This window comes from Ostrea edulis, chromosome 2 (assembly GCF_947568905.1).
Source record: "Ostrea edulis chromosome 2, xbOstEdul1.1, whole genome shotgun sequence".
NCBI lineage: Eukaryota > Metazoa > Mollusca > Bivalvia > Ostreida > Ostreidae > Ostrea > Ostrea edulis.
Genome location: NC_079165.1, coordinates 17,215,058 through 17,230,925, shown reverse-complemented (window position 1 = coordinate 17,230,925; position 15,868 = coordinate 17,215,058). Strand labels below are relative to the sequence as shown.

Genomic DNA, 15,868 nt, shown 5'->3' with positions numbered 1-15,868 from the left:
ACCCTGACTCTTCAATCCAACTAAACTCAGATCCTATGATACGCTCACAATCGCTACAATACAAGGACGCAGAGTATACGACGCGGATCTAAGAAGTCTGATTTTAATTAGATTGCTTGATTCTTCAATACGATATTTTTTACCAGTCTGGATACAGATGTATGGATTGGTCTCCGAACAACGTCCACCTCTTCACCATTCGTATATCGCTGGATGGATGGCGAGATTGCTACTTACCTAAATTGGAGATATGATGAACCAAATTACCAAACTTCAGATCTATGTATCAAGCTCTATAAGGATTCCCTGCATTTCGGAACCAGCATATGCAGCTTCAACATGCTGTATTTGTGTGAACGTAGTTATCTATATTTCTCTCTCTCCATTTCTCTCTCTCCATCCATCCTCTCTCTCTCTCCATCTATCTATTCATCCATCCATCCATCCATCTTAAGATCTATCCACTCACCCATCTATCTATTTATCTAAAGCCCCCCCCTCTCTCTCTCTCTCTCTCTCTCTGTCTCTCTCTCTCTCTTTCTCTCTCTCTCTCTGTCTCTCTCTGTCTCTCTCTCTCTCTCTCTCTCTCTCTCTCTCTCTCTCTCTCTCTCTCTGTCTCTCTCTCTCTTTTTCAATTTCTATGTCTCCTTGTAAATCATATAATGAATGTCATTTCTAGCTGTGACGATATATGGTGAATGGTCGATGTGGACTGAGTGCAGCGTCTCTTGTGGTAACGGAACACAGTCCCGCAATCGATCATGTGACATTCGATATACAGCCACTGGAGGGGAGGGGTGTAATGGTTCTGATTTTGAAGTTCAGAACTGTGACCTTGGATACTGTCCAGGTACTTAAAATAGATATTCATGTAAGATTTCCACAAATTTATTCCTAGATCTGAAACATTTATGTGCCTCTTTCACTTCTAAATTCTTTGTGGCACCCAGCAATATGTTTACTCATTCTATGAGATATCACCCTAACTTTCATTTGGTATGAACCCTGTCTGTTTGTTTGGTTTGTAACTCTAATGTCCCTGCAACCTGTCGTAAACATATGTCCCATTCATTTCTCTCTCTCTCTCTCTCTCTCTCTCTCTCTCTCTCTCTCTCTCTCTCTCTCTCTCTAAATATGTAGAATTGCCCGGTTGTGGTGTTCTATCAGACAAACAGATGGTAAACGATAAGGAGTGCTCAGTGCTTGTTTTTGCAATTTGTAAAAGTTTAAATATTAACTTTTTTTTGTGTGGAACAGTCCCAAAATCATCAAGTTGTTTTTCGATATTCTTAATCGTTTTTCCTCTTCTGTTGTATCATGTATGATCAGATAGGCTTTTATTTACAGATAGTCTGATTTTGAAACTATATCCTCGTATCTCGGATCTTTGTGTTCATTTCGTTTTGATGTTGCTTTTACGTTCCCAACTCCTTTACTCGAACTCGAGCAATCTCTACCCAGAGTTATCGTTCCCGCTACGCTCCACTAATACCTCTGTCAACTTCTAAAATCATATCAAATCGTACTAAAACTAACTTAGCATTTCAAACTGTTATGATCATATCTAAGCAAATCAAACACTTGTCTGAATTTTATAAACGCAGAAGCTGGTAAATATGAGACACCTGAGCGAATTAAAAGGTTTTATATAAATATTCATTCATCCAATAATACTAGAATAATCATGGAATTCGTTGTTTTTGTGAACTTACTGTAAGATTTTAAGCTTAACACTAAAACTTGTAAAATCATACTTTATAATGCAATAGATAGAAATAAGTTTTGCCAAGAATCTTGACATTCAGAAGTTGACAGAGGTGTTGTAGCGTAGCGTAATACGCACTCTGGTGAGAGATTGGAACTCGAGATGTACGATTTATTCTGTTTTGTAATTTCTCTCACTCTGTTGATATGTAATTTCTGATATAAAATTATCTCAGCATCTACTACAGCAAATGCATAGAAGTTCGTAATCTTCCATTTCGGTATTTTTGTCGTCACTGTACAGTTTAATTGTTATCAATCGCTGAGTACTGTGATACTCTGGGCATTGTCAGCTTCTAATGATCGCATTCAGATGTTTGTATATTTATGTCTCCCGTCTGTCTGTCACAAAATTTTGTGAACGCTTCTACTCCTATATGCCTTATCGGATAAACTTGAAACTTTGTACAATGCCTCATATCATTGCTGTTTGTAGTTGACATATTGTCGGGACACGAGGATCCAAATATTTTCCTAAAAGTTATAGTGGATCTAAGAGGGGTGGGGGATGTTAAAATAGCTTTCTTGTAAACATTTTCCCTTTATGGTTCATCGGGTCAATCTCTACCCAGAGTTATCGTTCCTTACACTCACGTACACCCCTGTCAACGTCTCAAGGGTTTTACAAGATTTTTGTAAAATGGCACGTATGCTCATATAAAGTATGGTTTTGACTTCAGTTACAAAAATATACGTAAATAAATAAATATTGAGCAGATGTCAAGTCTTTTTGTGACACAAGAAGTATTGATTTGGGTTGAAACATGGATATTGGGTAGTTCTATTGCACCAGGCCTATACATAGGCACATGAAGAATATATAGTAATGAAAAAAAATCTACAAATAGTTGCTTGTCCTACATTTTCCCGATGTTTTATCAATAGTTCTTAGTTTTATTAGTCGTAAAAAAAGTGGATTTACATGTGGAATAACATTGCTTATTTTGAGACGTTAACAGAGGTATAAGTGAGAGCAAGGAACGCAACTCTAGGTAGAGATTGTCATCGGATAAGACATGAAATTTTGTACAATGCTTCATTGCCATTTGTAGATGTGTATATTGTCGGGACGGCAGGATTCAATTATTTTACTAAAAGTTATAGTGGATCTAAGAGGGGTGGAGGATGTAAAATAAATAGACTTGCACATTTGTACAATACTTCAATGCCACGTATTGTAGGGCCATGTGGATCCAATTGTTATCAAATTATAATGAATCTGAACGGGTGGAAGGTGTAAAATAGTTTGTGAATACTTCTCCTATATGGCGTATCATAATGTTCATAATGTTTTTGTTCCAGCTCATGCTTTCTCCTCCATACCATATATACATTATGGGAAGGAGGTTACACTTGGTGTACTTCCGATTTAGATTTTCCTAAAAACAATCTTTAGCTACAACTATCAAATCCAAAGCCTTAGACGTTTTGACACAATTTATGATATACCGGAAATCAATGAAGAGTGTTGGGTAAAAACAAAACAAAAGTCAAGTAGATCCATGTATAATCAACTGATCCCTAGTTTTGTTCTGGTAATGGAACTAATACTTCCAAAGAAGTCTCGGGGTATATTTGTCCTAAATGTGCCCTAGTTTTGTTCTGGTGATGGAACTAATACTTCTGAAGAAGTCTCGGGGTATATTTGTCCTAAATGTGCCCTAGTTTTGTTCTGGTAATGGAACTAATACTTCCAAAGAAGTCTCGGGGTATATTTGTCCTAAATGTGCCCTAGTTTTGTTCTGGTGATGGAACTAATACTTCTGAAGAAGTCTCGGGGTATATTTGTCCTAAATGTGCCCTAGTTTTGTTCTGGTGATGGAACTAATACTTCTGAAGAAGTCTCGGGGTATATTTGTCCTAAATGTGCCCTAGTTTTGTTCTGGTAATGGAACTAATACTTCTGAAGAAGTCTCGGGGTATATTTGTCCTAAATGTGCCCTAGTTTTGTTCTGGTAATGGAACTAATACTTCTGAAGAAGTCTCGGGGTATATTTGTCCTAAATGTGCCCTAGTTTTGATTCCTTGTATCACAGTCATCACAGTTTAACATAGTCTTGTAAATCACATATTACGGCATACTGTACGATTTTATCAACTCCTCTAAAGTTTGACCAATATGCCTTAGTTGATAACTGTATCCCAATAAACTGCGATAGGTATTATTTAAGATTGTTTTTAGTAATTACGGAGTATTTATTATACATGTTCATACAAAATAATAACTAATGCTTTTGTTTCTGAACTATCATGGTTAACGATCTATGGCGATAATGTATAACTTTTGCAACGTAAACTATTTGATTTCATCCCAGAATCATTTAATTTTACATGTTACACGCTTTTTCATTGGTTGAAAAATTATTGGAATACCGTATCCAACGAAAAAAAGATGGCCGGAAACTACTTTCTATTGGAATGCTGGGGGTTCCTCTGGAAGCTTGTGTATTTATAGATAGGGAATCCCGAAAAAAAAAAAACTTAACAATTCTATCGATCTATATAGATTTATTAAACAAAAACAAACAAATATCAAATATAAATAAAAATTAATTATGCAAAATGAAATAAACATGGCTATTTGAGAACACCCCCCCCCCCCCCAATATAACAACACACGTCTGCTTCTGCAATTCCGGGCTGAGAGTTAAATGTATTCAACCGGGGATGACAATAATCCAGTTTGCACCTTGCGACAACTTCCTTCATGTCACAAACCCAAATACAAGATACACTGCACACTGCCTCAGAGATACTGCAATATCGTTTCCAACTCCGGCATAATATGTTTATGAGTGGGCACCGAAACGAGGCTTCCGTACGACGTTACAACAGCTATGACGCCTTAGGAATTTACTGATAAAACTCGAAAAACCCTCTGTAATACTCACTTGTCCACATGGAAGCCGTGACAACCCTCAGGAGAACCCTACCTGGCATCCCACATCATGATTATGCAAGTGTCCCACACTTTTCGTTAGTACCGACATCGACATCGAATTTTGCACTTAATTCCAGTTTCACTCAACAAAATTCCAGCAATTTTCTCTCAACAGGACTTATCTCTAACTCATCCTTTTAAAACTGTATTCTTCAGTCCACAAGGAACCCGTTTGCTTAACAGTAAACAACAGTTCGTGGAAGTCGCCATTAGGCCTAACGGACTTTTTTTTAAAGTTGTGTATTCACAAATTACTACGCCCATCTCGAAATGACATAGAATGTAGTCCAAGAATAACTCGTTAATTCAACTCAAATCATATAATGTTTTATCATATAAACTCAATGTTTTAAAATATTAAATGGTAAGGAATGAATTTATTATTTTTTCGTTGGATGGAGGTATACCAGCAAAAAAAAAAAAAAAAAAAAAAAAAAAAAAAAGCGACGGAGAACCATTGCATCACCCGCTACGCGCAATGATGCAGTTTTCCGGGTGTTTTTTTTTTCGTGGTATACCTCCATCCAACGAAAATATAAAATAATATTCATTCCTTAATTAAAAAAAATATGTCGAGATTTTAATTCTTAACGAACTCTCGGACATCGTCGGTTGGCCTTATTTGTATATTAAATGCACTGCCTATACAATCTATCATTGGGTCATATGCTGTCTCAAATGTTTCATACCTTTTATTAGACTGTTCTTTATTCACTGATTTTGACTACGGAACACTCCGTTTACCTGATCATGATGTAGGGCTCACGGCAGGTGTGACCGATCAACAGGGGATGCTTACTCCTCCTAGGCACCAGATCTTACCTTTGGTATATCCAGAGGTCCGTGTTTGCCAAACTTTCTATTTTGTATTCCTTATAGGATTTCGTGTCGAGGGTTCATTAGCTGTTTTTAAAAACACTCAAAACATACCTTTTTAAACTTGCATTTAATCTTTATTTGGATATTTATGGATAGGGTTATTTACAAAAAAAAAAAATAATAAATAAAAAAATTAAAAAAAAACACAAAAAAACACACAAAAAACAACAACTCAGTTTTAGTATTATGTTATACCCTTTTCTATGTATTTATTATTCTTTATTTTAGTTTGTTTTTATTGTGTTACATGTAAATTGTCATAATTAGATAAAGCGCTATATAAATGTATATTAATAATGATAATAAATAATAGGATTTATGAGATTAAAAATTGTTCGTTATCTTCACCTTTCATTCACAGTTACTTCAGTAGATTGATTGAATATTATTTAACGTCCCTCACGAGAATATTTCACTCATATGGAGACGTCACCATTGCCGGTGAAGGGCTGTAAAATTTAGACCTATGCTCGGCGCTTATGGCCTTTGAGCAGGGAGGGATCTTTATCGTGCCACACCTGCTGTGACACGGGACCTCAGTTTTTGCGGTCTCATCCGAAGGACCGCCCCATTTGGTCGCCTCTTACGACATACAAGGGGGTACTGAGGACCTATTCTAACCCGGATCTCCACGGGATTATTTTAGTAGAACATTGCCATAATACAGATAAACAGTATGAATACATGCTTACATGTTCTACACATATAGAGAACCCAGATCAAAAGGGACCGGTGTAATGGGTACATTTCATTTCAACCCAGACCCCGAAGTTCAGTGACGTAATGTTAGCTTCTTATTTTAGTACATGGTCTTTGGTCTGCATGGCGTGAATGGTCAGACTGTGTCTCGGTTCAGTGCGGAATGGCCAATCGAACACGATCTAGGTCATGTGACTCACCTCCTCCAACACATGGTGGCAGTTACTGTCAGGGAGAAGGTCAAGAGACTGAGAGCTGTTGGAGTCTGCTATGTTCGTCAACAGAACGTAAGAATATTTCGAATTTAGACTGCTTTATTTATTTAAGTAAATACTGGTATTAAAAAAGCGACAAATATCCTTGCTACTATTTTCAACATTTGTTGTCTCAAAAACTCCTGTGGAAATCTAATTAAAGTTTGATCACAAACAGACTAGACAAGAGAGATAATTCAAAGTTTCCTTAGTCACGTCAAGTATAGCAATGATGGAATTTACTCAAAAATATATAAATTGTTCCAAAAGAGAAGGAGATATTTCTTCGAGGAGTAGAAGATGTTTTAAGTTTACACAAAATCGCTGGACATTCTGTGCCTTCAGACTTAATAATCTGATCAATGTATACTTAAGATAAAGTAAATCGATTGTGAAGAGACCCATTAAAGTTTTATTTCCATTTTACAAATTTACAGGCTTGGTGTGTACTCAGAATCCAAAAAACACTACTTCACTTTCTTTACGAGAAAAGATGCAGGAAATCTCTAGAACACTGAAGTTGAACAAGACAAGTCTGTCGTCGGAAGTACGTAAAAAGACATGCGCAGAAGACCCTAGATCGTCATCAAAGTACATGGGTGTCATGGCTGGGGTTATCATAGGAGTTTATTTCGGACTTATTCTTCTTGTTGACTGTACATCTCTGCTCAGACGGGCGTGTTCAAGAAGCAAAATATGCGTAGTGAATTTGATTTAACCAGCGTGCTGTGGCTCTACCTGAAAGTATCCCTGAAATATATGGCGATATTATAGTACATTAATTAGCGTATTCATTATAACAGGCTGTAGAGAGAAATTGTCGGTACGTTTAAGATAAATAAAGGTTGACAATATTTCTTTATTAACATGGCTGTTCAATTGTATTATGTACGTAGGGCGCATACAGGTAACCACTGTGGGCGTGGCATTGGTAAAGGTGGTGGTGGGCGTGGTTGAGAGTGCATCCCCTTTGTTAAAGACCCAAAAAAAAACACCGTACGGTTGCTCCACGGATCACTGAATGTGGGCGGAGCTTATCCATGGTCAATGTTATTTACCTGGCCAAGAGATCGGTTGTTGTGTATATTTTTATGATATACACAGGAAATTTCTCAGGTTATTACAAATTATGCTTGGTGTCTTGATTTGTGCAAACAAAAACAAAAAATTAAATTTCTACCTACATGCATACCGCACTTCTATTTCCCGTAAACCTTCAAACTTGGTCATATTTATGTATTGCAAATGACAGGTTTAGCCCATTTCTAAACCTTTGCTTTTTAAAACTTCTAATTAAATTGTTATATATCGTATATAAATAATTTCCTAAATATAATATTACCCGGCGTTTCCGGGCACTTCCTGGTGTCCTGTAAGTTCGCGGTGTCGTGGGTGTAGTAGGTAAAATATCCATGTTTCGAGAGAATGAATAAATCCAAGTAGATCTGTGTACATGTACAACCAAATGAAGAATGATCAAGATACCCCTCAATATGGGCCGTCTGTAGGGTTTCTGTAGCTGTAGTGTTTGCGTAATGGTGGTATCCCAAACAGAAGCTGACACGAAGTCTACCCCTCCCCCCCCCCTCCTCTCTCTCTCTCTCTCTCTTTAGGGTTTCTGTGGACGTAGTGTTTGTGTAACGATGGCATCCCAAACAGAAACTGACACGAAGTCTACACCCCCTCCTCTCTCTCTCTCTCTCTCTCTCTCTCTCTCTCTCTCTCTCTCTCTCTCTCTAGGGTTTCTGTGGACGTAGTGTTTGTGTAACGATGGTATCCCAAACAGAAGCTGACACATAGCTAGTCTACCCCCTCCCTTTCTCTCTCTCCCTTACTCTCAATCATTGACTAAATGAGTAATTATTGTCATACGTATGCAACACTATTGCCATGCCATACTATTTCATCTATATTATTGCTACAGTTTTACACATTTCTCTTTCTCTCTCTTTATAAATATAAAACCGTGATAAATTATAAATAGCTCAATAACTCTCTCCCCCCTCTCTCTCTCTTTATCTTTATAAATATAAAACCGGGATAAATTATAAATAGAAATATCTCAATAAATCTCTCTCTCTCTCTCTCTCTCTCTCTCTCTCTCTCTCTCTCTCTATATATATATATATATATATATATAAAGCCTGATAAATTATAAATAGAAATATCTCAGTAACTCTCTCTCTCTCTCTCTCTCTCTCTCTCTCTCTCTCTCTCTCTCTCTCAATATAAAGCCGTGATAAATTATAAATAGAAATATCTCAATAACTTATTTATGCTTTTTTACTATTGTTTGATTTCTGATTGTGTAATTCATAATCCATGTGGTATCTCAAACAGAAACATTTTTTTAAACTACTGTAACAGTTTTACGCATGGGCAATACAACTATTATACATGTTGATGTGCTGTACCAATAAAGAATTGTTCATGTTTTTATAAATATAAAGCCACAATAAATCATTAATAGAAAACATTCCAATAACTTATGTTTGTTTGTTTTTTATTTTTTTATTATTATTGTTTGATTTCTGATTGTTTAATCTATAATAACATGTATAAAGATGGAGAGAGAAAATACGATGATAAATTGCATTGTATAGGGGACGTTAGAAATTACAATATTCTAGGTGCGAGTCAATGCTATCAAAACTCAGGTATACCGGGGCTTTCCTCAAGATCTGAAGACTGCCGGTCATCATTAGCCATGATTGTTATCAAAACATCTTTCTCAGGTAGCTGTAGACCACCGTCTCTGCAAACGTCAATCAACCTAAGCTCTATTGTTAAAAGTTTGATTGACCAGCGGCTTATCATTGATCGCGACACAGGTAAAATTTGGGGTCTTTAAGCTGTATACACTATCAAAACAATGAAATGTCCTGATAACAAATTCATTATGAAAATGATATTCGGGGCGTATCTTAGACTATCACCCTCTTTTGCTAAAGATTAACATGACGAACCTCACCGAAAATTCCTGGTTCCTTAATCTATGGATGACTCAAGCGAGGAATAATTTCGAATTAACTTGTTTTTTTTTTTTTTTTTTTTTTACTTTGTTTAATTATAATAAGATTTTGTGTTCGCCTGTATGTGTTAAGGAACTTACTTTGTTAGAAGGTATTTCATGTTGAAGAACGTAAGCAAGTATCCATAGTAAAATACATGGAGTCAGACGTCAACTAGCTATAAATATAGATTCTACGCATAAATACTCTGAAGTTAACAATATCTAGGTACGCTTTGCATGTCGGGTCTTCTAACACTCTGTTGTGAATTCTTTTGTGCAAATATGTCGACACAATATATCCCTGTGAACTCGAAATAAAAGACACCACAGAGCCCTCAACATCTGCTTCGTACTTAAGATATTTTATTGAAAATAAATATTAAATTAAAGGCAAACTAACAACTCAACTTTATGACAAACTGAATGATTTCGGCTTCTCCATTGTCAACTTCCCATATTTATGTAGCAATATTCCATTATCATCATATATTTGTTATAAATACGAGTGTGGAGTTATAAAAGTTTTGATTACCATATATCTCGGTAACAAAATGGAGACGTAACACCAAGAAATTTCACAACCCATTACAAGTTATATCATACAACTTTATTCAAAAGAAGAACAAACATCAGCCATTGTAAACAGTGTCAACACACATCTACAGGGTCGATAAAGGAATTGACGAGATCGGGCCAGCCCCGTTTCATTGGTGTTTGGGACTGAGAATAGTAAACAGAGATTTTCATAGAAATTGTCCTGCATGCACCGTGGACATCTTTTTAATACGGCCTCGCTGTAGTAGCACGTGCTACTCTTAACACAATAACAGGTCTTCCATTCAGATCAACCTTTCCCCCCAACATAAACATTTCAGTTTCGGCATCTTGGTGTGATTATTATTGATGGAGGTTTTCCAAGGATATGGAAAATAAACTTCCAAACCACGGGAAAATCTGATTTTGTTTTGTCTCTCCGAGTTGTGGTGGACACTTCTTCTCGCCGGCAATTGTGACACTGCTATAATCCTAGAAGAGAGGGTGTGTTCATTGTGTTGTCTTTACTTTTTATATGACAGTATGTTCTCATTGGCAGACGAGATGTTTGGAGCGTGTTCCCCGTCTTTTGTTGTGAAGTTGAAACTGGTGGATTTATTGGTAGTCATGGAAGCAGACAAGAAGTCCCAGTGGCTATCTCCTATAAGGTTCAGTGCTGGAAGGCTTGTACTTGTACCGTCTGCAGACCTATAAAGACATGTGTTAATTCATTATCACACCATCTCAACAAATTCTAATGTCTTACAACACACTTAGATGTATTTAGAATGAGAAAGGGCTCATGGCGGGTGTGGCCGGTCGACAGGGGATGTTACTCCTTCTAGGCACCTGATTCCACATATGGGGTACATCCAGGGGTTCTTTTTTGCCCAACTCTCTATTTTGTATTCCTTAAAGGAGTTATTGATGACTGTTCATTATCTTCGTCTTTCATGAATAATGAAGGAAATCTCTCGAATTTCTATAAAAGCCATCTTGTTATCTAAGAAGTTGTATCTCATTTATCTCGTTATAACGTGTTAACTAGTAATCTTGTGGTTTATCGCGTTATTACGTGCTAGATAGTAATCTTGTAGTAACGAGTTAAAATACCGTTATAGCGAATTCGTTAGTTTGTTATACGATTTAGTAGCTCATTAAAACGAGATATTGTCTCGTTATCACGAATTTATATAGAGTTACATTTAGTATCTCGTTATAACGATTTAATGATTTCGTTATAACGAGTTTATTAAAGTTTAATGTTGTATCTCTTATAACGATTTAATAATTTCGTTATAATAAGTTTATTACATAGAGATACATGATCAATCTCATAGCTCCTACATATATAAGGAATACACAATTCAAGAGTTGGGCAAACACAGACTTCTGGATATACCAAAAGAGGGACCAGGTATCTAGGAGGAGCAAACATACCCCGTCGACCGGTCACACACGACTTGAGTCCTTTATCTGGATCAGGTAAACGGAGTAATCCACACTCAAAACCAATGTGTAAAGAACGGCCTATCCATTGGTATGAAACACGTCAGACAGAATTTTACCCAGTGACAGGTTGTATTGACAAACAATTTTGTTACAACGAATTTATAAATATACATGTAGTTACATATAGTGTCTAGTTAAACGATCCATATGAGTGAACAATTCTCGAGAGGAACGTTAAGGAAGATACAATCTTATCACAAAGTCATGAATAAGGATCTTCTATCATCAAAACTAAATATTTTTGGGTTGTGATTTAAGATCACTTTTATTTTTGATATGTTACGATGCTGCCGTACGTATTCTATTAATGTACAGGCTATGGAGTTGCTGATGGCAATTCACTTCAACAATCTTCATGCAATATGTTAGATAATGAATAAGATTTACATCATTATCTTCAAACATTGGAATTATGGCCATATAAATAGCTATCAAAATTGAATCCATGCAAGACAAAAGCTGTTGTTGTTGTTTTGTTTTGCATTCACCTAAATCATTTTCCAACGTTGACAGTCTGACGGACTGTAATGTGTTTCAGTCCATCGTCTATTGGGATGTTACTGTCAACAACGCAATAAGGTTAAGGACTTCCACAGCGAAATGTATTCTAATATTGGTGAAATTACACCTCTTATTGGTTAGTTGATGGAACTTTGGGGGCAGGTGTGTTACAAAATGAAAGTAGGTCGCTGTAGCTTTATTTTAGATTTTATGGCTAAACATATACAAATCGTGTTCTAGTAATATTTTTCACACTGAAAGACCTAGGGTCATCGAATTTCCACTGTATTTCCACTGTATTCTTCCGCGTTCCTTACGAAGACCAGCTTTTCATTTCAATAAGATAAATCCTTGGTCAGCCACAGGTTTTATTGTCCTGGCTATAGCCACGTGTTGTGTCTTTTTAAGGTAATTCCACCCTCCTGTGACGTCGTATGATTTTCGCAAAACCAGTAATTTATGTAGATTTATACAGAACAGGAACTTAAATTTTGCTGAAATCTTCCAATAGTTATTGTAAAAAGTCTTAATAAAGATGAAATATTTCAAAAATCAGTAAGTTATATATGAATAATCAATGATATGTTTCAAAATATTGAATCCATGAAGAATAACTCTACTTTCATAGATTTCTTTATCAAGTCCGGAAATGCGATATATGTTCTTTATTTTTCACAGATATTTTGTAGATATTTTTTTTAAAGCAACAGTTTATGAAATTATTATGAATTTCAGTATATTATCATATCGTTGTACATCTATAACCAATTATTGTGAAATTTTGATAATACCATTTAAGGAAAATTGCAATTTTCGGACGTTGATATGAATGTCCCACATCTTAGAAAGAGCGGTGACCTAAAACATATCTATTTATCAGTTTTAACTCTAATGAGTTGAAATAAATACACTTTTTATATTTTCATCATAAATAATGTGAGAATGGAGTTACCTGTATATTGACCTTTTAAAATCTCTCGCCATATTACGGCCTCGATATGGGTTTCCTTGCTGCTCCTGTGGGTCGAAGAGAAAGAGGGATCTGTTGTCCCGACATATGTAGTTTACTTTCACCATGTTTTGTAGATGACTGTCGTGTCTTCGGAGATTTTTCCAAGGATGTAAAAAAAACTTCAGATCTACGAGATTTGTTTGTGGTCACCATTTTCTTGTGATTATTGCAAACAGGTGGTTTTGCTTTTACTTTCGGCATCGGGCAAGATGGTACTTGTGGCAAAGGGCAAGCCGTTTCCATGTCGATGAAAGATTGGTTTGTGGTCACCATTTTCTTTTGATTACTGTGTGCTTTCGCTTTCACTTGCGGCAATGGACAAGGTGGTACTTGTGGCCCTGACGGGTAACCTGTTCCAATGTCATCATCCTTTATGTGAAGGCGAGTTCTCATCGGTAATGGATGGAATCGTGGTAGATGACGAGAAGTTTTAAGAGTGCTCTCCTGGTGTTTGTTGATCGGTATTGGTGGAAGCAGACAGGGCGTTGTAGCGGCGGATGGCTGGCGGTTGTGAAGGTAGACTTGCTCTCCTGTCAGGCGCAGTGCTGGGAGACTAACGGCGCCTTGGATGCGTGATGCCTGCAGACCTATAAATACAAGTAATGCTTCATTGTAATGCCTAACAGGAAGACCTTTGAATAATAAATAATCGAAGAACTGTAATGTTTAACAGCAAGAGGTCATCAAGATAATTCATTAAATATCTACTATAAAAGCGGAATTGCCTCATTTTTGAGAAAGTATGAAATGAATATTCACTCGAAATAAAAAGTTACTTGTAATATCTCTTTATAACAAGTTAGTTATCTCATCAGGGATTTATTAAGTGATTTCGTTATAATGTGTTAATAATCTCATATCATTACGAGATATATGTAGATTCTCGTAGGAGTTAGTTTACTCATTATAAGATTTAGTTACATCGCGGTTGAGTTAAGGCTTTCCCCATAAAATTTTTACTACCAGTGCTGTACATAAATATACTTTACCGCACTGGCACATTGCACGACGTCACAATGAAAAATACGTCATGACGAAGGTCATGACGTACATATCTACGAAGGTCATGACGTACATATCTACAGTCCTTTTGTGGTTGGAAATGTCGAAATATTGTTTCGTTATTTACCACCGCTGTCAAACGGTAAACTGCAATCGCGTAAAAGTTTCTGTCAAATGGGTTATATTAATTCTCTTTGATATTGAAAAAGTTTCAATTTCTTCTTTATATAGCATATAGTTACTTTCACAATGGACTCATTTGCATAAACAGGGTTTCCGTACATAAAAATTTCATCATTGGCACGACACCCCGAGGTTTTTAAGTGAAAGATGTTTGATTTATGTGACAAGTGAACTTCAGTGCCAAAGGAAAGTTAGGGGAGCAAGTTCTGGCTTCAACAGAAAATATGTTTTTCAGGCTAGATTCAACTTCGTATGTGCAAAAATCGCCGCATCTTGCATATTCAATGCAAAAATTAGACATGTTACAAGTCACAATAAACTTGCTCTCAGCACTTTTCAAATTAAGAAATCAATATGCTTTGAAGTTATATTAATTTCAACTTGCATTGATATCTGGATATCGTGACAATTCAACGATTTATACATACACGATACGTTTTTGTCTTGATATTTGATCACGTGATACAGAGTTGATGTAGAGACTCTCGGTCTGGTGAAAAATGTATAAGAGGTCAATATGCACTTAATGATATATACATATTGTTTTTGTATAAAAGGGTTGTGTTTACAGAATTTGTCACAAATTGATCTGTTTATTAATGCTTTTTTCCTGACATATTTCTATGGCCCTACTTAACACAACTGCGATGTATGTCGTTATAATGTGTTAATAATCTCATAAAATGAGTTAGTTATCGCGTTATAAGATTTAGTTATATCGTTATAACGTATTAATAATCGCACAAAATGAGTTAGTTATCTCGTTATAAGATTTAGTTATATCTTTATAATGTGTTAATAATCTCATAAAATGAGTTAGTTATCGCGTTATAAGATTTAGTTATATCGTTATAATGTGTTAATAATCTCATAAAATGAGTTAGTTATCGCGTTATAAGATTTAGTTATATCGTTATAACGTATTAATAATCGCACAAAATGAGTTAGTTATCTCGTTATAAGATTTAGTTATATCATTATAATGTGCTAATAATCTCATATAACGAGTTAGTTGCATGTATCTCGTTATAATATTTAGTTATGACGCTATAACGTGTTAATATTCTCATATAACTAGTTGGATTCTCGTTATAAGGAGTTATTATCTCGTTATTACGAGTTAGTCATCTCTTTATAAAGGGGTGGGGTGGGTATTGCGATATATACATGTACATGATACAGAATTTAAAGTAATGGGCTAACAACATAAATAAACTAGTTTGTCCTTCTTTCGTTTTATAATTGAAATCTCCAATCCAAAATTACACCATAGAACGCGCGCAAAGTATTTGACTGTACATTTATATATTTTAAGTTAACTCCAAACAGAAAAAATAAATAAATAAATACATGTATAATTGTCAAAATGTTTATATTCAATACTTATACTTACGCCTTTTGTACACGATATTTCATAAACTCATTAACAAAATATGTTCCTAATGACGATCTAAAATCGTTATACCATTTCATAAAAAAAGTTACCTACATGTACATGTATATATAGTCTATATACTGAAAATATTATATAGAACTGCTCCTTAAAGTAAGTTTTCCTTCATTTACATAGAATA

At 35.6% G+C, this 15,868-nt stretch overlaps 1 protein-coding gene across 1 annotated transcript; it reads left to right on the top strand.

Moving 5' to 3' along the window:
• The first annotated feature begins 725 nt into the window (after positions 1 to 725).
• LOC130052133 (uncharacterized) lies at positions 726 to 7,405 on the top strand. The gene is made up of 3 exons (XM_056156244.1): positions 726 to 850; positions 6,388 to 6,570; positions 6,975 to 7,405. The coding sequence occupies exons 1-3, from the start codon at positions 803 to 805 to the stop codon at positions 7,053 to 7,055; spliced, it is 312 nt and encodes a 103-aa protein (XP_056012219.1). The 5' UTR covers positions 726 to 802; the 3' UTR covers positions 7,056 to 7,405.
• The last annotated feature ends 8,463 nt before the right edge of the window (positions 7,406 to 15,868 follow it).